The 25,441-nt window shown below is 39.4% G+C and overlaps 1 protein-coding gene across 2 annotated transcripts in view; it reads left to right on the top strand.

Annotated features, from left to right (window-relative positions):
• Positions 1–6,580: 6,580 nt before the first annotated feature.
• LOC142436573 (DNA replication complex GINS protein PSF1) overlaps positions 6,581–25,441 on the top strand; it is a 45,774-nt gene continuing 26,913 nt past the window's right edge. Inside the window, exons 1-4 of one of the 2 annotated variants that reach the window (XM_075540140.1) lie at positions 6,581–6,690; positions 8,958–9,022; positions 18,295–18,393; positions 19,397–19,487. In XM_075540140.1, the coding sequence (XP_075396255.1) occupies positions 8,988–9,022; positions 18,295–18,393; positions 19,397–19,487 (225 nt within the window). In that variant the 5' untranslated portion in view covers positions 6,581–6,690; positions 8,958–8,987. Of the gene's footprint in view, positions 6,777–8,957; positions 9,023–18,294; positions 18,394–19,396; positions 19,488–25,441 lie in introns of both variants that reach the window. The other variant, XM_075540141.1, reaches the window with a different exon arrangement.

Below are 25,441 nucleotides of genomic sequence, written 5' to 3'. Positions count from 1 at the left end.
GCCCCTAATAAAATGTAAAAAAAAATGTCTTTTGCCTCCTTTCCTCCTCTATTTCCCTTTACTTTCCTCCTGTCCCACTATCATGTTTGACCTTCATTTGGTTCTCAGTAATTCCTCTTTCAGCTACATTGCACTTGATCTAACCCCACCAGGCATTCTACACCTTCCTCTCCATCAATTTTAGATCTCTTGTTGTTCCCTGTCCGTGGGTCTGTTGGCTCCCCTCCCCCTTCCCTAGCTCTCCCTTTCTATTATCCCCTGGAACCGTCGGTCCCATTTTCTTCTCAGGATTGTAGGATTTGAATTTTTCTAATATGGTTATAAAGTTCTTTCCTGTTGTTTTGTTTATATAGTGGATAACATTGATTGTTTTTCTAATATGTAACCATCATTGCACCCTTGTTATGAATTCATGTTGGTCATGATGATTTACTTTACTGAGATATTTATTGTTGGCTTTATTAGGTAGGGTTTTGTTGAGATATTTTTACATTTATGTTCATAAGGGATATTGCTGTATTATTTTCTTTCCTGGCTATGTTTCTGTCTGATTTGGGTATAATGATTTTACAAGTTTCATAAAATGAATTTGGGGACTTTCCATTTTTATTATGTCCTACAATGGTTTGAATAAAATTGGTGTCAACTCTTCTTTGAATGTATTGGGAGTTTTTAATTGCATGACTTGTTTCTCTTTTCAATATCTATGTTTACTTTTCCTGCTTCAGTGTGTTCGTGTATGATAGATGGTGGTGTTGTTGCTGTTATTGGAAGGTGCTGTGGAGTTATTCCAACTCAGTGTTCCTATGGACAATAGAGCAAAACCCTGCCCCATACTGTGCAGTCCTCACTATTATTCTTATCTTTGAGCCCAGTGATGCAGCTACTGTGTCAATCCATCTTGTTGAAGGTTTTCCTCGGTTCTAAAACCCGGTACTTTTATCATGCGTGGGACACGTCTCCAAGGTCTGTCTCCCTGGACAAAATGTCCAAAGTACATTAAACCAAGTCTCGTCATTTTCTGCTACAGAGCCTTCTGGATGCACTTTTTCTAAGACAATTTTTGTTTTCAGTTCCTCTTTTTAAGTAACTTATTTTTCCTCAATTGCTGTCAGGATTCCTGTCATTTGTAACTTTCATCATGATATGTCATGATTATTTTATTTCAGTCAGCCCTGCTTTTGGTTTGTTTAGCTTCATGAGTACATTTGTTACCATGTCATGATATATTAAGGAAGTTTCCTTCTCTCTGCTCTTTTGATTGTTTTGTTTGTTTCTTCCTGTTTTTTTGTCCAATCACACATAATGTACTTGATGTTGTCCCACAGAATTCTGTGATTTTCTCTAGATTTTCTTGTCTATTTTAAAAATTATTCCTTTACCAAATTAGGTTGAGAGATTTTCTTTAATCTCACTGATGAACTCTCTCTGATTCAATTCTAGTCCATTTGCTCTTTTTTAAAATTAAAAGATCATACTACTGGGGACTCAGTTAGTTTATTGTGCCAACCTGGCCGATAAACACATGTGGGGTTAATTGAAGGGCAGAGGGATAAATGGCTCAGTGAGCCTCACCTTTCTAGTTCTCGGGTCTCTTGCTTTGTGGTCACACCAGGGTGCAACTGCTTTCGCAGTTCCCTGCTTCAGCTTGCAAGACAGACTTCCTGCAAGACATCCCCAGGGAGAAGCCACATGAACGTACCCTGATGCAGCCCTGGGTGCTGGAGCACCCACGTGGAGACCCCTGCCAGCGCTGAGATGCTTACATATTCATTGACTCAGCTTTCCTCTGCAGTCGACATCATTGTGTCTGTTTTGTGAGATGGAGCAGGACTTTGTGGACTGTTATTGGACTAATGGGTTAATGTTGGACTTGTGGGCTTGGGCAGCACTGGGTTGGGATATTTTCTTGATGCGCACTTAACCTTTACATACAACTCTCTCTTATACACAAGTTGCTGTAGATTTACTTCTCCAAAGTACCTAGACTAATAAAGGGGCTCTTAGAGCTCTTATAACAATCAATACATCAATTGTATCAAGCATATTTGTACATATGTTGCCAAGATTATTTTCTAAACATTTACTTTCTATTTGAGCCCTTACTATTAGACCCCAGGGACTCTCAAGGGGCAGGATTGTACTAGGAGGCCAAGAGGTGCAGTCCTTATGCCCTTGTGATGATACTGGCCTTGCTGTGCCCCAGGGTCAGTTAGCCCCTAGGGCAAGGCAGGGCATGAAGTGAGACCAGTGTTAAGAGCTCCGCTGGTGTAGGCAGTCCCCAAAGGAGAGAGGGCCACCATTGATCCCAAACCCTAGCAAGGTGATCTCCTGGCTGTCTTTTCAGGCAAGTGGGGGAGATATGTCAGTTACGTGGGCGCTGACAGAAAATGAACCAGCCATGTGATGGACATGGGGCTTAGAGGAGCCAGCAGAGAGCAGGCTGCCACGGTCAGGCCTTATCAGGGGTTTAGAGGCCAGGGTCAAAATATCAGTCCCTCTTTTTCCCCTCCCTCCCCACCCCACCTTGACCCCTTGATAAATTATAAATTATTATTATTTTCATATCTTAACCAACCACTCTCTCCCGTCACCCTTGGTTTCTGTTGATCGTCCCCCTGGGGTGGGGGTGTGGTTATGTGTCAATCATTGGAGTCACCTTTCTCCTGCCCTCCTGGTATCACTACTTCCATTGTTATTCCTTGATTCAGTGTGTGTCTCGAGCTCTTATCTGTATCTGTGTACATGTTCTGGTCTAGCCCGCAGTGAAAGGCAGGACTGGAGTCATGGTAGTGGGGGGTGAGGAACCTCAAGGAACCAGAGGAATATTGTATATTTCATTGGTGTTATACTGCATCCTAGTTGACTCATCCCTTGTGACCCTTTTGCAAGGAGATGTTCCATTATCTACAGATGGATTTGGGGGGGGGGGTGTGGGGTGTGTGTGTGTGTGTTTTGGGTCTTCTGATGCCTGTTACCTGATCCCATCTCATGATCACACAGGCTGGTGTGCTTCTTCCATGTGGGTTTGTTTATCAGCTAGACAGCTGCTTGTTTAACCTCAAGCCTTTTAGATCCCAGATGCTATATCTTTTGCTAGAAGAGGTACCATCAGCTTTCTTTTTTTTTTTTTAATATTAGCATGGTGTGTTTTATTTTTGCAGTACTTTCACATATCCTGCTCCAATTAGTGATACTTATTTTCCCCAGAGATAAAGAAAACAAGGGAATGGGTTATTAAGCTAAACTGAAATAAGGTATGAATAGCAAACTAGTAAATGTACAAGTAATTTTCTCACATAACACTTGATCACTAGAGTATGAATAGCAGCTTCTCCAACTCTGACACCAAGCGATTACATTTAATGCGATGGAAAGTTAATGTCCAAGCCTGGGTGAGCAGCATCTGACACTTGTCAGAGCCAGTCTTAGTTTTCTGTTGTTGTTGTGGTCGGGTGCTGTCGAACCAGCTCCACCTCACAGTGACCCTCTAGACAAGAGAGCACACCCCATCCAGTCCTGAACCATCCCCAGTATCGCTCTATTTTTGCATCATTGTTGCAGGCAATCCATCAGCTTTCTTTACCACATTTGCTTGTGCACCCATTTTGTCTTCACCGATCATGCCAGGAGGGTGAGCATCACAACATGCCAGGTTCTTAGAACAAAGTATTCTTGTATTGAAGGCAGGCCCTGAGCAGAGACCTAACGTCCATCTACTACACCAATGTCTTGCCATATATGATGTACATAGACCAATACCTCTATTTTTATGAATTAATGTATTTACATAGGTACACACTTATGCTTATACCTCTATCTATAGCTTTGCTTCCTAGATCTTTCCTGTTTCTTTTTACCTTTCTTCTACCTCACCATCACACTCACCCTTCTTCCACCTTAGTAGTTCTTCTCAGCTAAATTGCTGTTACCCCAACACCACCAGGATCTCTATGTCCTCCTCATTGTTGATTTTAATTCCTTAGTTATTCCCGTCTTTGGCATTGTTTGCTTACCACTCCCTTCCCCTGCCTCCTTCTACTCGCAAAGTCCTTTGCTCTTCTAATGCGTTATCTGTTTCTCTCATCTTAGTATTAATCTTCTGAATTTCTCTTTGCTGTGGTGTACGGTTTCTAGTTTCAATTGATGTGTTATTTTAGTGCTTTCCTGAATTACTCTAGTGTGTGTGTGTGTGTTCAGTTTTTCTTTAGCTTCGCAATCTTTCCTTTCTCCCGGTTCATTGATAGTATAAAAGTATAATTTTTAATAGTTTATCAGGTAATTTCAATGCCTTTTCTTCCTGAAAAAAGGTCTTCTAGCTCTATATTGGTCATGTGCTTCAGCTGTTCTGTCTTGTTTCTTCATATAAACTTAAATTGTCTTTGCCACTGAGATGTTGTAGTATTAGTGTTTTTGTGTTTAATTGATCTTAGTATCTTGAGACTGCAGACACTCCACCTATCTACTGGTTGTTGTAAAGGATAATTTGAGAATGTGTGTAGTACTGTTTGTTGTTATTATAGCACAGTTAGCAATGGTTTGTTTGGTGGTCTCACTTACGTAAAGATGATCAGGTGGTACAGGAGTATGTAGTGTCTGTCACTGTATAGGTATGACTACAGTCATAGAGGTGGCTAGGCCTGCGATTGCTGTCCACTGTCAGGTAGAACAGGAAGGGACAAAAAAAATTGCCAACGAAGAAATAATTTTTGAAAAAGAAACCAGCAAGAGACAGCGGACAAACAAGAGCAAGTGAAAGGAATTTAATAACTAGAAGTGTGTGTGTGTGTGTGTGTGTGTCAAAAACCAAGGTAGAGAAAAATAAAAGAGAAGCTAATCAAAACATAAAAAAGGAAAGGAAGGGAACTGGAAAAGTAAATTAAAATGGAAAGAATAGAAGTAGAAGCAGAAATAAAGAAGAAAGCAGAGTGCAGACGTGATTAAAATAAATAAAAGGAAGTGAAGGAAAAGGAAAAACAAAGAGAAAACTTGGGGTGAGGACCTTTTTGTATAGGTCACAGCCTCTAGGGGGTTGAATATTGATTCCAGATGGAGCTTGGCAGGCCTATCTGTTTTCTGTGGTCCACGCACCTGATCCAGTAGGGCGTTTTTACAGCTTAGGTGATAGCTGAGGGGATTCTTTCTGGTAGAGAAGCAGCTGGGTCAGAATGGCTAATCATGGGGGAACTTTCCACGTGTCCAAGAGCAGCGAGGGATCCAGCAGTGTATTTTTTGCTAGTGCTTTGAGGAGAATCTCAAGCATTTCTGGGCATGGGGGTGATAATCCATCTCTAGGCATGGGGATGTTAAACCATGAGGGCATAGCTTTGTCTTCAAGCAGAAATGGACTTACAAGGATATCTCTGTCTGGTGTATGGGTGAAGGTAGGGGCTGGCAATTGTGATATCAGGAGGGTGTGGGAAACAAGTGAGGATCCTTTCTTAGTGCCAGCTACCAATGTGCCAGGCTTCTGTCTGGATGGAATGCGTCAGGCTAGCTGACAATTCACCTGTCTGTTCTTGCACCACTTTTGTTTCCCTTCATCTTCTAGTTAGTTTTTAGTCCACTTTTCTATAATTTCTTCTGAAGCTCAAGGTTCCAAGATTACCTAGTTTTACTAGATCTCTTGTATCTTTGTTGTAAGTTGTCTGTATAGTTATTCATTATACCTGATGTCCTTAATTCATAAGGTGAGCATCACGGCATGCCAGTTCAATAGAACAAAGTGTTCTTGCAATTGAGGGAGAAAAGAAGTGGAGGTCCAATGTCCATCTGCTACCTTAATTCTAAACCTATCAATATTAACAAGGGTTTAGGAGGGAGGGGGTAGGGAGGGAGATAGAAAAACGAGGAGCTGATACCAAGGGCTCAATTAGAAAGGAAATGTGTTGAGAATGATGAGGTCAACAAATGCACAAATGTCCTAAACACAATGGAATGATGTATTGATTGTGATAAGGGTTGTACAAGCCCCCAATAAAATGATTTAAAAAAAAGGGGGGCGACTGATTACAAGGATTTACATATAACCCCCTCCATGGAGTTGCACAACAGAAAAGTGGATGAAGGGAGATGTGGGCACTGTAAGACATGACAAAATAATTGATAAATGATCAAGGTTCCATGAAGCAGGGGAAAAAGTGAGGAGCTGATATAAAGGGAGTAAGGAGAAAGCAAATGTTTTGAGAATGATGGCAAAAATGTACAAATGAGCGTGACACAATGTATGTACATATGGATAGTTATATGAGCCCTCAATAGAATGATTTTTATTTTTAAAAAAGGGAAAAGAGGAAGTTTCGGGGGGTGTGGGTGGTACATCTATTCCAAGCTATGCTGCTCCCTAAACTATGTGCTCAGATTAGTATTGGAAAATTCGTCTCACCTCATGGATAAAGTCAAATGGAACCCCAAGGACTCTTTCCAGAGGGCCGCGTTCCACCGGAAGAAGGCACCGGTCACCGCCTCCCCACTTCCGGTCATATTTCTCTACCGCGTATGGAATTGTCCCTTTGCAACCACCGTAGCCACGCAACCTGCGTCCTTGCCTTCCCATTGGTTGGGGATTTTTTCGCCAAAGCGCAGGCGATTTCCTAGACCTGCGCTAATAAGCGCGGCGCGAACTAGGCTGCAGGGAACCCGCAGACTCTTCGGTCAAGTGGGCGGCCGACAAGGAGGTCCCGGTACCAGGTCTACCCGCCATGTTCTGTGAAAAGGCGACGGAGGTGGTCCGCGAACTGCACCACACGCCAGAAGGGCAGCTGCCCGCCTTTAATATGACGGGCTGGACGGCAGAGGGCGGGATGGAGGTCCGGGGAGCTTGGCTGAAAGGGGCTGGAGGGTGAGCGGGATCTCCCCTGGGCTGCTCTTTTCGCGGTTTGCTTCAGATTCCCCTGAGGGTGTGAGCCAAGTTCCGGAAGGGAAAGTAACAGCATAACAAAAGGTTACTGTGGGAGAAAGAAGGAAGTTACTGTACAACTCAGCAATTGCGCTTCCTCAAAGTCTACTTCCTTCCGTTTTGCTTGATTTTTAGCTTTGTTGCTTTTCCTTTGCTTAGCCAATACGAACTAAAGTAAATTTGAATCCACCTCCATTCTGCCGAAGAAAGCTGGAAGCTTTCTGTTCTTTTAAAGATTGACAGCCTCAGAAACCCACAGAACCAGTCGTTTTTATTGGATCTAGCGTTTTATGCGCGTTAGTGTGCGCGCACGCACTCAGTGAGCAAAATGTGATGATGAAGTAGGCCTCTGGTGCCAGACTGAGATTCATACTCTGTTCGATCACTGTGGACTCAGGCTTTCTGTGCGTCCAGTGTTCTCACCAACAAAAATGGGCATGATGATGGTACAGAGCTCTTGGTGTAGTGAGGAACTGTACCTGACACACCCAGGGCTGAGTCCCTGTATGCTGTTTCTACAAGAAATAATAATAGTGCTAACAGTCGTATTGTTACTATTATGATTATTTGTCCACTACAATACCATGGAAGTAGGAATGATGTTCAGCACTTAGCTTGCAATTGTCTCTCCTCATCATTGTGTGAGATCTGAGCTGTCTCCCCCCACCTCAAACATGTGAGTGGAGAATTGAAGTTAGGAGATTTGTCAGTGGTGATATAGCCAGTAAAGAGCAGAGCTAGAGCTTGAACCCTGGAAGTCTGGCTCAAGAGCCTGTACGTTTAAGCATCGTAGTAAACAATCATAGGGCAGCAACTAGATAGATGTCAGTGAGAGGACCAAGAAACACAAGTGAATAGAATGCAATGTGGTAAGTGAAACTGGTGTTGCGTAGATGGGAGCATAAAGAGAAATGCTACTGGGGGGTTGGGAGTGGGTGTTCGAGCCTTGTATGAAGTATTAGCCCTCACACAGGCAGGTGATAAACAATGGCTTAAGACTCATGATCACAACTGGAAAGATTATGTATGGAGATGTCAATGGTGGGTTCTAGGATTAGAAAAACTTCGGCATTATTCCACAGGCATTTGGAATCAGGTAGAGGTTTTCAGGTAGGGGTGTGGCGCGATGTTTTTATATTTTGGAGTACTTATTGGCAGTAAAATGAGGCCTGGAGTTATGCATTGGGCTGCTAGCCTAATGGTCAGCAATTCAAACACACCAGCCATTCTAAGGGAGAAAGATAGCCGCTTCTGTAAAGATTTACAGCTGTGTAAACCATAGGGAGCAATTTTCTCCGTCCTATAGGGTCATTTAATCAAAATGTACTTAATGGAAGTGGTTTTGGTTATTGGCAATATGGAAAATGCATCAGAAGAGAAGAACTAATGGAGGCAGAGAGATGAGCTAGTGGTGAGAAATGTGGATGATTGAAACTCAATTCTACAGATATTGATAAATGAGTTTTTTAAGTGATTGAAGACTAGCAGGACTTGTAACTTTTAGAATTGTGGAGATGAAATGGGTAATAAATGACATCAAGAGTAAACAAGGCTATTCATCATCATCAAATATTTTCAACATATAATTGGCTACAGGGTTGGTTGAACCCAAGACTGTATTTTGGCTGAAAGAATATGTGATGTCACTTCTTTTCAAATGGTCAACTATCTTATTAACATTTATGAATTTTAGAATTAAAACATTTTATTTGTCTAAGTGAAAAATTTCTATCTTAAGGTAGATGGTAGGAAAAATTCCTTTGGCCTTTCTTTTCTTGCAGTACAAACCAAAACTGTGTCTTTGGGGGAAAAAATTGGGAGAAATATTTTAAAACTTGTATTTGTTGTTTTTGCAGTGAAAATGTGTACTTTCATGCTCGATTAAGCCTTTATTTTTGATATAGGTACATAAATAGCCAGAATTTATGCAATGGCTATGGATTTTAAATAAATTATATATATAAATTGAGGATAAATGTAGTACAGATAGACTTAGGGGATTAATTGAATGCATTGGGGAATCCATGGATATATATCAAAAGCAGTTTATATATTCCAGGAGGATGGATTCAGACAAATTCTGGAGGAGATGAAGGCTTTATATGAACAAAACCAATCCGATGTGTAAGTTTTCATAAGATTTTTTTTAAGTTATCAGAGTTAAGAATTAATTAGAAATAATATTAGCTAGTTGATTTTGCATCATATTTGGGTTTTTTTTAATCTCTGTGCACCTGATTATATTCTAACTATATAATTTAGCCCAGCTCTAAAGGACTTAATATTGCTTATTGTTATATCTGCATTTTGGGTGCTTTAATGCATATTTGTTGGTTGATTGATATGACGGAATTAGGATAGACCCAAATTGAGATACAAGTGAATAAAAGCACTAACAAAGTGGAATACATACATTTTACTTTTTAAAAAAATTAATAGATGTTTTAATGCATTGAGTAAAGAGAGTAGACAATATATAGTAGGCAGTATAGACAATAGACAACATGATAGCTACATGTTGGGCTGCTGACTGCAAGATCAGCTGTTTGGAACCATCAGCTACTCTGAGGAGGAAAGATGAAGCTTTCTACTCCTATAAAGTGACAGTCTTAAAAATCCAGAGGGGCAGTTCTACCCTGTCCTATGGGCAGAACTGCTTTGGGTGGAAATCAACTCACTGGCAGAGTTTGGTTTGAGTATCGGCGCAGTAGAGATTATTCATAGTTGGAGTGGAGTTTATACAGAACTAGTGCTGCAGAAAGCTCAAAAGGTTTCTAGATTTACAGATAGTAAAAGTTCAGCCTGGGATTTGGCACAGTGACGAATTTGAGCTGTAAGACAAAGTAATAGTGCCCTGTGATTTGGTCAAAAAACAAACCAAGCTCACTGCCATTGAGTCAATGCCGACTCATAGTGACTCTATGGGACAGGATAGACTGCCTGTGTGGGTTTCTGAGCCTTTTTTAAAACAGTTTTATTGGTACTTAATCCACATATATCACACAATTCAATAGTTCAGTCATATCAAGAAGACTTACATAATCATTAACACAATCAATTCTTTAGAGATAAAATTACAAATAATGAGTAAGAAAGAAAAGACCACCTTGTCTTAGAACAAGCAAGAAATGCTCTCACCTAAACAGCAGTTGTCAACCTGTTGGTTACGACCCGTTGGCGGTCAAACAACCCTTTCACAGGAGTCACCTAAGACCTGAAAACACATTTCCAATGGTCTTAGGAACCAAGACACTGTTCCTCTAGCTGTCTCTAGGCAGGGCTGCCCATATGCAGATATGCCCACATACGAGTAACTGGCGTGAAAACTGTTACCCATGCTACACTATGCTTTACAACAAAATTAATTTCATTTGTAGTTAGAAATTAGTCTTTCACAATAGAAAATGTTTTTGTGATTAATCACTCTGCTTTAATTGTGTTCAAATTGTAACAATGAAAATACTTCCTGCTTATCAGGTTTTACATGACGATTCATAACAGTAGCAAAATTACAGTTATGAAGTAGCAACAAAAATAATTTTATGGTTGGGGGGGTCACCACAATATGAGGGACTGTAGTAAATGTATATTAGGAAGGTTGAAAACCACTGACCAAGAACAAGTTCAGGTTAGAAGGGAGGTCATCTGACCATGTATCCAGTTCATTCCAGCATAATCACACTTACAATGATCTCTATCTGATAGAAAAGCTGTTCGAGACACTTTCCTGTGACTAGAGGGGATCTGCTGGTGGCTTAATCTGACTAGATACTCTGCAGATGGGTTTGGGGCCCCCCTATCTTCTATAGCATTCTATAAATTGGGTCTTCGAAATTTGGGCTCTGATACTTTTCCCTTTGTCATTTTTGAATTTTGTTTTGCGTGCCTTTGGGTCACGCAAGCTGGTGTGCTTCTTCTTTGTGGACATAGTTCACTCCTCGTTTAGATGACTACTTGTTTGAATTTAAGACTCCACACACTATTCCGATTGATAGTGAGCACCATTTGTTTTCTTCACCACACTTAGCTATAGCACCCTTATCTTCAGTGATCATTACATGAGGTGGGCAAGGCCATGTTATCCAAACTAACTGTCTTTGGATTGGGACTAAAGTTAAATTGGGGCCAGAATCCATCTGCTTGTCCCTGGGATATGCATAGCTCGGGTTTACTTTGACAGCCATACTATGACAAATTAATACCCTGTAAGACCAACTACCCCACCAACAGCAGCAAAACAACTAGCAGACAACTAAAGAGAAACACAAACAAAACAAGCAAATGAAAGGCAGGGAAAAAACCCAAAGAAACAGAAAAGTAACACATTGTCAATCATTCCCCCTGGAGTATAAGATGATTGCACTGGCAACACCATCAAGTTTTCCGATGACACATCATTCTGCTGTAGGTTTGAGGAGTCTGCAAGTACAGTTCTAACTTGAGCCGAAACCCATGAGTTGTTGCTCCACACAGTTAGATCTCATATTCAGTTGAATTCTGTTTACCCTAAGCAGGGGGGATCGATGCCAGGGGAAACATCCTGGATCAATTCTTCCAAGTTTAAATCCCTGCCCAACAGATCAAAGCCAGTCATATCACTGAGAGGGGAGCATCAAGGTACTAAATATATGGTGATTCTGAGTCCCTTTTGATGGACTCCAACCAAATGGGGTTCCCCCCAAGGTCCAATGACCATCACTTCCACAGGTCCAGGGCAGCCACTCTGCTTCCTCTTCTATCTAAGCACCCCAGTCCTCAGTCCAAGGGTACAGGCACCTTTGAGGCCAGGCTCAGTTCATTCTGCTGGGCCTCTGTGTTAAGCGCTTGTGTAGCCCGAGTGATGCCATGCTGACCACAAGGTTTACCGTACCACAAGGTCAGCATCCAGTGACATCTTGGTGTTTAGTCCATGGCATGTTTTATTGAGCTTTGGCTAGAGACATATTTGTAGTGTTTACCCAGGAACATAAAATCTGTCCCTATAGGTTCCCTACAATCATTGTTTAGCACACCTTCCCAATGTGAGGATATTTCTCCCCAATCACCTACCATGCTCGCCAACAGAACTATCAGTGATGTTCCTCTCCCCTGGCCTAAACTTGATTTCCTGGCAAGGTTCTTTCATTTCTGTGGGGATTTGCCCCAGCCTTGTCTTGGTGTAGACCCTCAGGTGGATGGTCTTATCCCATATCCCACCTCTTTGTGGAGTGACCCACTTTGCAGGATATTTTTGGTTTAAGGATTATTTTAGGACTTGGGTTTTTCCAGTTTACGTGGCTCTAGAAAGTCTAGAGTTCTTGGTAATTTGAAATTCAATTTTGAATTTTTCCCTTTTGATCAGCATTCGTTTATAGATTCTTTAATCAAAAAGTTCACACTATCAATAGAATTGCCATGTGCCCCTGGGGGTGATTGATAATGTTCTCTAATATAAAATTACAATGATGTCTCTTAAGATTAACCAGAGATGTACGTAAACCATAGATAACATGAATGGGATTTAGACTTGCATTTAATTCTAGCCCAATATGAGAATTAGTTCTTGTGACTTGGCCCTTTTTGATGCTCACTGAAGATATGGATGCTATAGCAAAGTGTAGTAAAGAAATTTAGATGGTATGATTTTTAGAAAGAATGGCGCATGGGGGTCTTATTTTTCAACAAGCAGCCTTCTGAGTGAAATATCACCTAAGTCCACATGGAAGAAGCACATCAGCCTTTGTGACCAGAGGAGTGTGAATAATTAAAACTCAAATATGAAGGAGGGAATAGTATTAGAGCTTAAATTGTGAACACCTGATTTGCAGAAGGATATGGATGACAGTGGAAATCCAAAATCATTTGCAAGTTCCACACAAGTGGTTTAAGATTCCGGTGAATCCTCTCTGACTCAGTTGAAGGATGTCAGTAGTCTTGCTATCAGACAGAGAGTGTTATAGAGATGATTACAATAAAGCATGATATCATTTGACCTCTGTTTTGACCCATTTTACTTCAGTAAAAACAAAGTGCAGGGGAAATATGTATGGATAAAGCTCTGTGAGTCCTCTCTGAGCATAGACAAGTGTTGTGGTTAGCCTTGCTGTTATGCAGAGTGCATTGGAAAGTGGATTATTGCAGATGCAATTCCTTTAAAATTTAGCACCATAGCCATTGATCTCCTTTTTGACCCATTTTAAATTGATTTTAGTTTTTTATATTTTCTATCTTTTCAGTTGGGATACTTTTGTTTTACTTTGTTATTTTTAGTAGGTTTTTTGCTGTTTTTAAATGTTTTAGTGTATATGAAATCTAGGGTAGGTATATCTATTGAGACAATATCTAGATTAATGGTTCCTGAGTTGTGGCCGGGGCGGTTTGAAGGAAGTGAGTACAATAATAACAGTGAGTACAAGAAGGAAGAAAATGTTCTAAATTCGATTGTGGTAATGATTGTACAACTCTTCTTAATATGATTGAACCATTTAATTATATAATTTGCGATGGACTTTTTAACAGTTTATTGGTATATAATTCACATATCGTTGTAGAATCATCACCATAATCAGGTTTAGATATTTTCTTCATTCTTGGACTCATTGTTATTAGCTCCCCATTTCCTCCCCACCTCCCCTGCCCTGCCCCAAGGAACCATGAATCCAGTTACTGCCTCTGATTCACCTATCTTGGATTTTATATACAGAAAAACAGTGAAAACAATAAAAACAACACTAACAAGACTATGAAAGTAAAACAAAAACCTCAGTCAAAAGAAAGCTACAAGTATCTTAAGAACTAGAACACATTTAGATGGCTCATAAGGGAGAGCAAATGGTGGGGTGCTGAGTTTGAACCTAACCGCATCCGCAGGAATCCACTGCGCTCTGCATGCTAGCGAGGCCCTCCACCCCTCGTCCATGGTCACAGTGAGGCTCCAAGGGTTTGCTTCATGAGTGTTTTCCCTTCACTTTTTTTTTTAATTGAAACAGCTTTAAAATGGGTCCAAAGGAAAATCAAATAAGATATACTGCATTTTGATCTATGTCTGACATATTGATTTACAGTGTCTGATAATAGAGCTCTTCACATCCCTCAGCTATAACGAGAGGGAATTCACAAGAGGCTTGATCTCTTTGTGGACCCTCTAAATGGATTTTGGGCTTCCACTGACAACCATAGCCTTCTACAAACCAATTGTTCACAATTTAAGCTTTGATATCATTCCAGCCTTTAGATTTGGATTATGTTCACACAGGCTGATGGGCTCCTTCCATGTGACACCCCACTTAGATGGCTGCTTGTTTGAAAACAAACCTTTAAAATCCCCAATACTATTTTTTCTAATAGCTGGGCACCATCTAGGTTCTTCACCACATTTTGCTGTAGACTCATATCTTCAGTGATTTCTTCATGAGGGCAACCACCAAGCAGGACCATGTCATAAGAACTAGCTGTTCTTAGATTGGGACTAGAATTAAGTACAAGCCTAAAATCCACTCATGGTTTATAAATGACTCTGGTTCACCTAAGAGACATCATTGTCATTTTATGTTACAGAACAATATCAATTATCATCCCCTTGCTGACTCATGACAACTTCATAGGGCAGGGTAGAACTGTCCTGTGAGTCTCCCAGCCTGCACATCATCACAGGAGTAAAAAGCCTCATCCTTCCCCCACAGACTTGGCTGGTGACTTTAAACTGCTGATGTTTCACTTAGGAGTCTAATGTGTAGCCGGTACACTTTGATGGTGTCATTAGTTTAGCCAATGTTACAGAATTTAGAACATTGTCGAGAAAGGGAAATTATACAAGTATGGGCCAGCTGTGAACTGCAATACATGAATTGTTGACTTGTGTAAATTAAACCTTTAAGTGACTGAGCACTATTTACAGAAACAACAGGAGTTGGTGATAGGGCAAACGTTCCAATAATATTTACAACAGCAGAGCCACACCTGCCATAAAAAGCAAAGAAGCATTAAAACAGACTGGTAGTTCTGGGCCACTGTTCTTGGTGGCAAGAGATTGAAACCAAGTCCCGTGCTGTGGTTGACTTCTTTCACTAGTTTAATGACATCGAGTCCCATCCATATTGTAGATTGTGCCAATTCTTCATTTCTACGATTGGCTGAGTAACAACATCAGCAGCAGCAGTAGTGTGTACACGTATATATCACATTTTCCTATTCATGGGCATTAGGTGGTTCTTATCTTCACCCATTGCAAATAGTATAGCAAGGAATGTTGGTGTACAAGTCTGTTTGCATGTCTTTTCAAATCTGGGTGTAGTAGATCAGATTTTTGTTGAGCTGCGACACTACTACCTACATTAGCGATACCATTTTACATTCCTACCAGCAATGGATACAGGAAATTTTTTTTTTTTTTGGTAGTGAGTTTGGTTAGGTTTATTTATTTTATTAAATCATTTTATTGGGGGCTTGTATAACTAACTCTTTGCACAATCCATAAATCCATCTATTATGTCAAGCACATTTGTTGCCATCATCATTCTCAAAACATTTTCTTTCTTCTTGAGTCTTTGGTATCCGCTCATTTTTTACCCTTCTTCTCCCTCCCTCCCTACCTCACAAAACTTTGATAATTTATAAAAATTTTTTTCATGTCTTACACTGTCCAATATCTCCCTTCACCCACTTTTCTGTTTTCCACCCCCAGGGAGGGGGTTATATGTGGATCATTGGTTCCTCTTTTCTCCCCCACCTTCCCCTTACCCTCCTGGTATTGCTGCACTCATTGATCCTGAAGGGTTTATCTGCCCTGGATTCCCTGTGTTTCCGGCTCTTATCTGTATCAGTGTACAGCCTCTGGTCTACCCGGATTTGTAAGGTAGAATTGAGATCATGATAATTGGGGGAGGAAGCATTAAAGAACTAGAGGAAAGTTGCGTGTTTCATCAGTGTTATACTGCACACTGACTGGCTCGTCTCCTCCCTGTGACCCTGCTGTAAAGGGATGTCTACTTGCCTACAGATGGACTTTGAGTCTCCACTCCGCACTCCCCCTCATTCACAATGATGATTTTTTTTGTTCTTTGATGACTGGTACCTGTTCCTATAGATACCTCGTGATCACACAGGTTAGTGTGCTTCATCCATGTGGGTCTCTATCTTCAAGCCTTTAAGATCCCAGAGGCCATATCTTTTGATAGCTGGTACCATCAGCTTTCTTTTTCACATTTGCTTATGCACCTGTTTTGTCTTCAGCAATCATGTAGGGAAGGTGAGCATCATGGAATGCCAATTTAATAGAACAAAGTGTTCTTGCATTGAGGGAGTATTTGAGTAGAGTCCCAATGTCCTTTAATACTAAACCTATAAATACATGCACATTAGATCTACTTCTCCATCATCATATATAAATATTGGCATGTACACACCTGTATTTAGACCTTTAAATACTCTTTGACTCCTAATTCTTTCCTCTATTTCCTTTTGCTTTCTTCTTGTCCCACTATCATGCTCAGTCTTCATTTGGATTTCAGTAATTCCTCTAGGTTATACTGCTCTTGATCAAGCCCTACCAGGCCTCCTGCACCCTCCTGGCCATTGATTTTGAATCACTTATTGTTCCCTTGTCCCTAGGTTTGTTAACACCCACTTCCTTTCCCCCCACCCCCGCCTCCCCTGCTCCCATATCTCCCCAGAACCAGCAGTCCGTTGTTTTCTCCTTCAGATTGTTTATCCCGCCTATTTTTTCTAGATAGAATTGCAGAGATAATAATATGCACAAAAAACAAGACAGAGCAAAACGAAGCAACAAAAGAAAACCAAAAAAAGACAAAAAAAAAAAAAAAAGAAAAGCCTGTAAATAGTTCAAGGTCTGTTTGTTGACCTTTAGGAGTGTTTTCCAGTTGAGTCTGATGGGGTGGCACACTCTGGCCCCAAAGTCTATTTTTTGTACTCCCTCAAGACTTCTTTGCTCTGCTTCCTTTGCTGTTCTGTTGCATGGCTCTTAGTGTTTTGCCTCAGTGTGATGGGGTCAGATTGGGCACAGTTCCCACACTGTGTTTCCAGTGTTGTCCCCTGGTAGCACTATGGGTCAGTGAGGTACATCGTGTCTCATAGTGGACTGGCCATATGGTCCTCTCTGTGCTTTGACTTCTCTGAGTGGAAATATCGTCCTCAGGGCTTGGTGGGCCAGGATGTGTTCCACTTTGAACTACTTTCTTGTATTCATAACACTTGTAAATTCTTGTTTTAAAAATTTGTCCCCCATCTTCCTGATGTCCTTCTGAGAAAACAATCACTGTAAGCAATGTCTGGTTAAATTATATATCAAAAGAAATCTTTTTATTTACCCACCTATAAATGTGATTTTTGTTTAGGACATTTGATGTATGTTTTTAAGTACTTGGTATTAGGTGTATTTGTGCTTAGTTTGTACAATGTAGACCATAATCTGGTACCCATAGAGTGACAGCAGATAGAAAAACCTAACAGCACAGGGTGTGCATTTTTCCTGTTTTCAGGGCCTAGTGCATTATGTGGAACAAAGCATGGTGGACCCTTTTTATATTCATCTAATTGCTTTAAAATGCTAAAGTAGATACTTACTCCTTTTGTTCTTCTGGTTTTAAAATGTGATCCATATCAAGTGTCTAAGAAGATGTGCATTTTATAGGGTGAAACTACTTCCTCTGTATATGAAAAAACCCTAAAGTATAGTAAAAAATATAGATGGGGAAATAGCAAATATTTGTTGAATGAATAAACTGCTGACTCCATGTCCAGCTACAGTAGTGTGGTGAGGATTCGGAAGTGCTCCTAGAAGCGGAGTGCTCATACAATAGAAACATCATGTAAGACCACCTTCTTCGGGCCATGATGTCAGGTTTTCTCTTACCTCAGTGAACAAATAGGACACTTGTCTTTTGAAATAATAGAAAGCAATCAGTGTGCAAAACTGTACAATACCAAATGGTTAAAGGAGATTAAATTAGTATAGTATCATTGCATTGACAAGTTAGTTAACTTGGCTTTTTCTTACTTTAATCTTGTAATGTGTAAATAAAAGTTCTGAAGTAGAAGCAGCACAATTTGCTTAGGTAAACTGTTACGTACAAATAGGTAAAAATGTGTACGTGTATCAGTCCTTTGAAAAATATCATGGAAAAATTAATTTTTTTGGTTCTGTAGTGCCAGGAACTGGATTTAATGGTTTCTTGTGGGGATTGTAGGGGTGGTTGGTGGGAAACAGGAAGCTAATAACAATGAGTACAAGAAATAAGAAAATGTTCTAAAATTGATTGTAGTGGTAATTGTACAGTTTTTTGTACAATTCTTAATAACTATTGAATTGTTTGATGTGAATTGTTACATGTCAATAAAACTTAAAAATTTTTGTTGTTCTGCAGTGTATTTATCCATTTTCTCTTTAATTCTCTTCCTAGTAATGAAGCAAAATCAGACGGAAGAAGCAATTTGATACCAACCATCAAATTTCGGCACTGTTCTTTGTTAAGAAATCGACGCTGCACTATTGCGTACTTGTAAGCTGCTGTGATTTTACTTGTAGTAGCAGGAAACAAAGAAGAGTTTTCCATGGGGTTTCTCAATTAAGTTTCTGGTTGATAGCAACAGATCTCAGATTTATTTATCTCTGTGGTTATGCATGGAGCCCTGGTAGCATGGTTACTTGTTGGGCTGTGATCTACATGGTCCACAGTTCAAAACCACTAGTAGTTCCGAGGGGAAAAGGCCGTGTTTCTATTCCTGTAAATAATTACAATCTTGGAAACCCACAGGGGTTTGCTATGAGTCAGCATTGGCTTGATGGAAGTGAGAGTGTTTTCAGTGTTTATGCGCTGGACTGTTAACCAGAAACAGCATTTCAAAACCACCAGCTGTTCTGCGGGGAAAAGATGAGGCTTTCTACTCTTAAAAAAGAGTTACAATCTCGGAAACTCACTGGTGCGCTTCTATCCTGTCCTTACAGTGTCAGTATGAGTCAAACAACTCCATGTGGCAGTGAGTTATTTCTTTTAAGTTTGATTTAATGTAAGCATTTTAATTTCGTTTTTCCAGTTTAAAATTTGTATTGTAAAAGATTGCACTATTCTTGAAAGCAGAGAGAATAATATAGTGAAGCTCCTGGAGTTGTCTTATAAATTTAACAATACATTTTCCATAATTTATGACATATGTATGTTAGGCTACTTAAAACTAAGTACTAAACATCAGATAACATTTTACCACTATATACTTTAGGATACATCTCTAAGAAATAAGGGCCTTTCTGATCTTTTTCCACATTACTGCTGTGTCACCATCACAGTTACGACAATGAACAGTGCTAGGGGCATCAGCCCAGTTCCTATTCCCGATTTCTGGTAGTCCCAAAGATGTCTTCTTAGAGTAGATCTATTTGCATCAGAATCTTAAAAAAAAAAAATCCACAAATGACAGTTTAGTTGATAAGATCCTTGAGTCCTTACTGATAGAACAGTGTCTGATTTCCTGCTTGTTTCTATGCTAATACTCTCAATGTCCTAGGTATGACCGGTTACTGCGGATTCGTGCACTTAGGTGGGAATATGGCAGTGTGTTGCCTAATCCTTTACGATTTCACATGTCTGCTGAAGAAGTAAGTTAGCACTTTTTCAAGTTAATGATTTTGGGAAAATACTGAGATCCTGGCTTTTTTTTTCTACAATGATGTTTACTAGTATTTCTCTGTTTTATGTAAATTTTCTATATTTTGTTTGTGAGAATGTGTAGAGGTAAATATAAACTACTAACTCAGCAGTTTGTATATATAATTTATTGACACATACTTTTTGAATTAAGCAACCATTCTTACCATACTTTTCTGAGTTATTCCTCACTAGCATAAGCTTACTACTCCAAGATTCCTAGCTAATCTTTTGAGTTGCTATCATTTGATCCATGATTTGATCACCTTTTCAGCAATAAGTTTTCAGCGTTTTTTAAGCAGTTAGTACTTACTGCGATAGGCATGGGAAGTATAAAACCAAACTCATTACTCTCAAGTCGATTGTGACTAAAACTGCCTCAGAGGTTTATAAGGCTATACATTATTTTTGTTTTGAACTGTCTTATTTGGCACATAATCCATATACACTATCAATCTTTATGGAAACCAACTGCCATATTTTTCTCTTACAGAGTAGCTAAGTGGATTCAAATTGCCAACCTTTCCATTAATAGTGACAAATGTAGCAACTGCCACTGGGGTACCCTCCTGGAAGGGAGTAGTAGTAAGTAATTCTAGTGCTACAGGGAAAACTGACAAACAATAAAAAAAGGAGTTTCTTTTATTTATTAGTGATTCATCAGTGGAGTTGAAAAGCCGACATTATTCTTAGGAGATATGTAGTTTTCTAGTCAGCATGAATAAATATTCAGAATAAGATGAGTATTTGTCACTGAAGGTAGGGTGCTAGACCAGTATTTCAAGATAGAACATTAGAGTCAGAACACTTGGTTTCAACTCCTGACACTGCTTTCTAATCTTGGGCAAGTAACCTCATTGCTCTGTGTTCACTCCTTTATTTACAAAATGGGGTCATAGTGTGTCCTACTACAGCCTTGGTTCTCAACCTTCCTAATGCCACGACCCTTGAATAGAGTTCCTCATGTTGTGGTGATCCCCAATCTTAAAATCATTTTTGTTGCTACTTCATAACTGTAATTTTGCTACTGTTGTGAATTATAATGTAAACATCTGATATGTAGGATATATTTTTAGTTTACAAATTGAACATATTTAAAGCATAGTGATTAATCACAAAAATAGGTAATTATATCTTGTGAAATACTGATTTCTAATTATAAATAAATGAAATTTTGTCTTGAAGCATGGTGTAGCATGAGTAACAGTCTTAATATAACAATAGTGAACTACATTGCTACATTTTGCGACAGTGTGCGTAAAAAGCCAGAAGGTTGAGATAGTTTCTTTCTCACTAGATCAGAAATTCTCCAGACAGTCTTTGCAAGAGCACAAGATCATCTTCCACAACAAATCTACTTCTTTATTTAGACTTGATAACAAACAAGCTGGAAAACCCTGTTTCACAAAGATAAGTTGTTGGAAATGGAAGAAAAAGGTACAACACAGTCTCCGACAGAACAGGACCTGACTGCAAACACTTGATCCAGAATTTTGTAACTGGCATTGTAGAGAAATCAGTTCTCGCTGCATCGCTGTTAGTTCAATAAACGTCTCTTGTGCTATCTCAGGAACATCTTCAACTTTGACTGCAAATGGGCTTCTGGCAAGTGCAAATGAGGTGTCGGGTAGATTTGGAAAGTACGATGAAATTTCATCTGCAAGCATATGCAAGTGTTCTTTCACAGAAATTGTAATCCTTTTGTCTGGTTCAGTGTCATGTTCTTCAAAGAAAACAGATAGGGTAGGCATGTAAATTTTATTTTCTTTTTATTATTTTTTTGGTAAATTTTATTTTCATCCAATTTTTTCCCCCAAAGCTGATGTTTCCTTTGGAATGATCAGATATTTTCAGATAAATCAAGGCATGTTGCATTTTGTCCTTGCAGTAATAAATTGTAACTCATTCAAGATGGCAAAGATGGCAATCAAACTATTTTCTGTATCTCACTTTTATCGCTGCAAAATGCTTTGAACTGCGGTCATGTTTTCTGATAAAAAACGTTTTGAGTTCATCACCATGCTCAAAAACACCTTTTAAAACTTTTCCTCTGGACAACCGTCTCACTTCAGTTGCGAAAGCAGTAGACTGTTTAAAGTGCTCGCCTTTACAAAATTGACAGAATTTATGATGCTTCTCATTACTTCTTGTAACTCTTTTGGCCGTGTATTTGTTGCTAATATTTTCTGATGAGTTATACAGTGAGTTCCGGTGACTTTCGGTGACTCAGTACCAAACGTTGAAATTCAGATTGACATCCTAGCATAGTGGAGCATCATCTGCAAACACCACAAACCTTTTCCCAAGAGATCTTATGCTCTTTCAGAATGAACCAACTATCAAATACATCACGTGTAGTAGTTGCCATTTTAAGAGGTTTGCAAAAAAAGAAACTCATATTTAAAGTCGCCATCATTAATATGCCTCAGGTAAACAGTAACTGTGAACAGTTTGCAACGTCTGTAGATTCATCACGCTGGATGCTAAATATTGGAAGTGGAGCAGATTTACTTTCCTGGATTATCTGATCAAGAATATCAGCAGCCTTGTCTGCTATTCTTCTGCAGGCAGTGTCATTTGATAAGAAAATTGCGCTCAATTTTGTAACAAATTCATCTCTGATCATAACTCGAACAATTTACTGGCCCCTGGCAACAGTGAATCCTCAGCAATGGTGTAGGGTTTCATAGCGCTGGTGATTCTGAGTGCCACCAAATATGAAACTTCAATGACTACTACGTTTTGTTTGTGGTACTTGCCACCAGTGTCAAGTCTGGCTTTCTTGAGTTTATCATCAGCTTTGCTTTTAAAATAGTTGGTATCCTTGCCAGCAAAGCTCGGATATTTGCTATCAAAATGGCATATTAGTTTGTTCAGCTTCATAGATTCAACTAATAGAACTTCACAACAAGTAAGACATTGTAGTTTCTCAGTTCCTGCTGTCATTGAAGTAAAACCATACCATAAAAAATCCTCACTATCTTTTCTTAACGTTCTTCTACATGATCCATTGTCATGGGATGGTTGGCTAATGAAAATAATATATAACCATAGCTTTAATAATACAAAAGATGGCTCTCCCTCCTCCACCACTGCCACCTCCTCCTGCTGTTCCTGCAGCTGCCTGTGTGCTCGTTTGGTGCGGACCTGGTACCTCTTTTGAGAAGACTTCAGCATTCACCCTGGCCAACAAAAAACTCAAGGGAGGAGTCAAGACTGAGAACAATGATCAGATTAACTTGAAGGTGGTAGGGCAGGATGGTTCTGTGGTGCAGTTTAAGATTCAGAGGCACACCCACTTAGTAAGCTAATGGAAGCCTATTGTGAACAGGGTTTGTCAATGAGTCAGATCTGATTTGATTCGACAGACAGCCAATCAATGAAACAGACACACCTGCACAGTTGGAAATGGAGGATGAAGATACAATTGATGTGTTCCAGCAGCAGACAGGAGGCATCTTCTAAGGGAGCCTGCTCCTTTCCTCCAGAACTCTCTTCCAGCCGACCAAGAATCCATTCTCGATTAGAAAACCACAGTTTGATTCCACCACCTCCTGACAACTACAGTATAGTTTTCTCTTTATTTCATTTCCCCTTCCTCATTCCTTTATTGTACACAAAGTAACTGGTGCATGTACACAAGCATATTAAATTTTTCCCTTTGTTTATTTATTCGTTTACTAAATCACCAATGGTATGTTTTGATCAACATCAGGTGGAGATGGGATGGGGAAAACACTGGTTCTGTGAAAGCTCCCCTTCTCCATCAGTGGCTTGCTCATTCAGCTTCTCTCTTTGTATTTCAGTAGGTTATTTTGCTCTCACTGTTTAACAAAAACAAAAAAAATGACATGAAAAAAATCCTTGCATGCCTTGTTCGATTGAAGAATTTTTATGTTTTTCATTTATCATTGTAAAACCAAGGACAGTTTTATAACATTTTTGTATGTAGCTATTACATGTAGGGCAATCTGTCTTTAAGTAGGCGTAAATTACACTCAATGAAGCCTAGATAGTTTTCCCTTCAAGTCAAGCGTCTTTTTTAAATTTCTTATTTAAAAAAAAATAGTACTAAAGATGATACATGGCACAATTTAGTCAATACAGTTTATTAAAATTTCCTATGATTTAACATTCTCTATGTTGTGTTTTTACATACCTGTTACTATCACAAGGAGCAGTATTCACATCAACCACAGCTGAATATAAAAAGACCAATCAGCATCCAGATAAAGTTCCCATGGTACAGATATCGATATTTTGCAGTAGTTTATGATTTTACCCAGAAATAATAATTCATGAAGTGTCATTTACCACCAATACTGCTGCTTTTAACACAGCAGCTGCTCTCTACGCATGTGTGACTTGTCCACATAAACACATTGTGGTGCCAACCCTGTCACATCCACCTTTATTTGTACAAGTTGAATGTGATGGGGTTGTCTGATTATGTCATTACACTGCGTACTCGTATGTGGGCAGACCCTCCTGGAGATGGATAGAGGAGCAGTGACTTGGTTCCTAAGACCATTGGAAATACATGTTTTCCAATGGTCTTAAGTGACTCCTGTGAAAGGGTCCTTTGACCCCAAAAGAGGTCGTAACCCACAGGTTGAGAACTGCTGTATTAACAGGGTTGTTACAGGATGATTAAGGCTGCCCATTTGGAACATAGCATAGAACGGAATGTGATCAATGCTGTTATTGTGTGAGTTTGGTATAGTATATCACTTATGAAAGAAAGTGTTAGTCTGGGTTGACTAGAGGAACAGTCATACACTCATGTGTATAAGAACTTTATATAAAAGAGCAATTATATATTGAGAAAACATCTCAGCCCAGTTCAGATCAAGTTCCTAAGTCCGATATTAGCCTATATGTTCGGTACTAGTCGATAAATTCCTCTTTAGATTCACAGTATATGTAATGATGCCAAATGCAGGAATATCGCAGGCCAGTGGGTAGAAGGTCTTGTGGATCCAGTGGCAGTGTATGCATTTCAGTGTTGGCACGGGTCTCCTCCAGCTCTCTGACTGTCTCAGCGCAGAAAAGGAAGGTAGAGAGACTGGGTTTGATCTCCATTGAGCTACTTATTTCTGTCATGCCTCAAAATGAGGTCATCAAGCTGCAATTTTATTGACAGGCTGACAGGATATAATGTAATTGCCACGGCATGTATTCAGTAAATTTGCCATGAGTTTTATAAACAATTTACTTGCTAACTGCATTTAAAAAATTTAACTTGAGTTTAATTGACATAATTCATATACCACACAACCCAGTGGTTTAAATATATTAAAAAGAGCTGTGCAGTTATGATCTCCATCAATTTTAGAACATTTTCTTCAGTCTTAAACTCACCATTTGCCCCAGCCTGCCCTGTCCTAACCCAAAGAAACTTAATCCATTTATAGTCTTCACAGTAACTAAGTCCTATCCTAGATTTTACTTAAAGAAAATCATATGCGTATGGATTGTGATAAGAGTTGTATGAGCCCCTAATAAAATGTAAAACACAAAATTAAAAAAAACACCTAACTATCCTAAGTCATCATGGCAAAATATTGAATGCTCAATAAACCACTGAAAACTCCAAAAAAAAAGAAAGAAAATCATATGCAAAAAAAACAGCCCTCAATCCAAAAGAAAATATAAAAACTAGAACAAATTTAAAAGGGACCAAAAGAGAGAAAAACAATAACGTTAAAAATTATCTGTGTTAACCTACTTTCCAATGCACTCAGTGTATAACAAGACTATTTCCATTCTTTGTTCATGGTCTAAGGAGATTCACTGGAGGCTTAATCTGTGTGGGAACTGTGCAAATGGAGTTTTTGGGCTTCCACTGTCATCCGCAGTCTGCTCAGGTTTTAATCTCTAATACCATTGCCTCCTCTGATCTTGG

Source organism: Tenrec ecaudatus, unplaced genomic scaffold (assembly GCF_050624435.1).
Source record: "Tenrec ecaudatus isolate mTenEca1 unplaced genomic scaffold, mTenEca1.hap1 Scaffold_421, whole genome shotgun sequence".
Lineage (NCBI taxonomy): Eukaryota > Metazoa > Chordata > Mammalia > Afrosoricida > Tenrecidae > Tenrec > Tenrec ecaudatus.
This window is presented reverse-complemented; position numbering and strand designations above follow the sequence as displayed.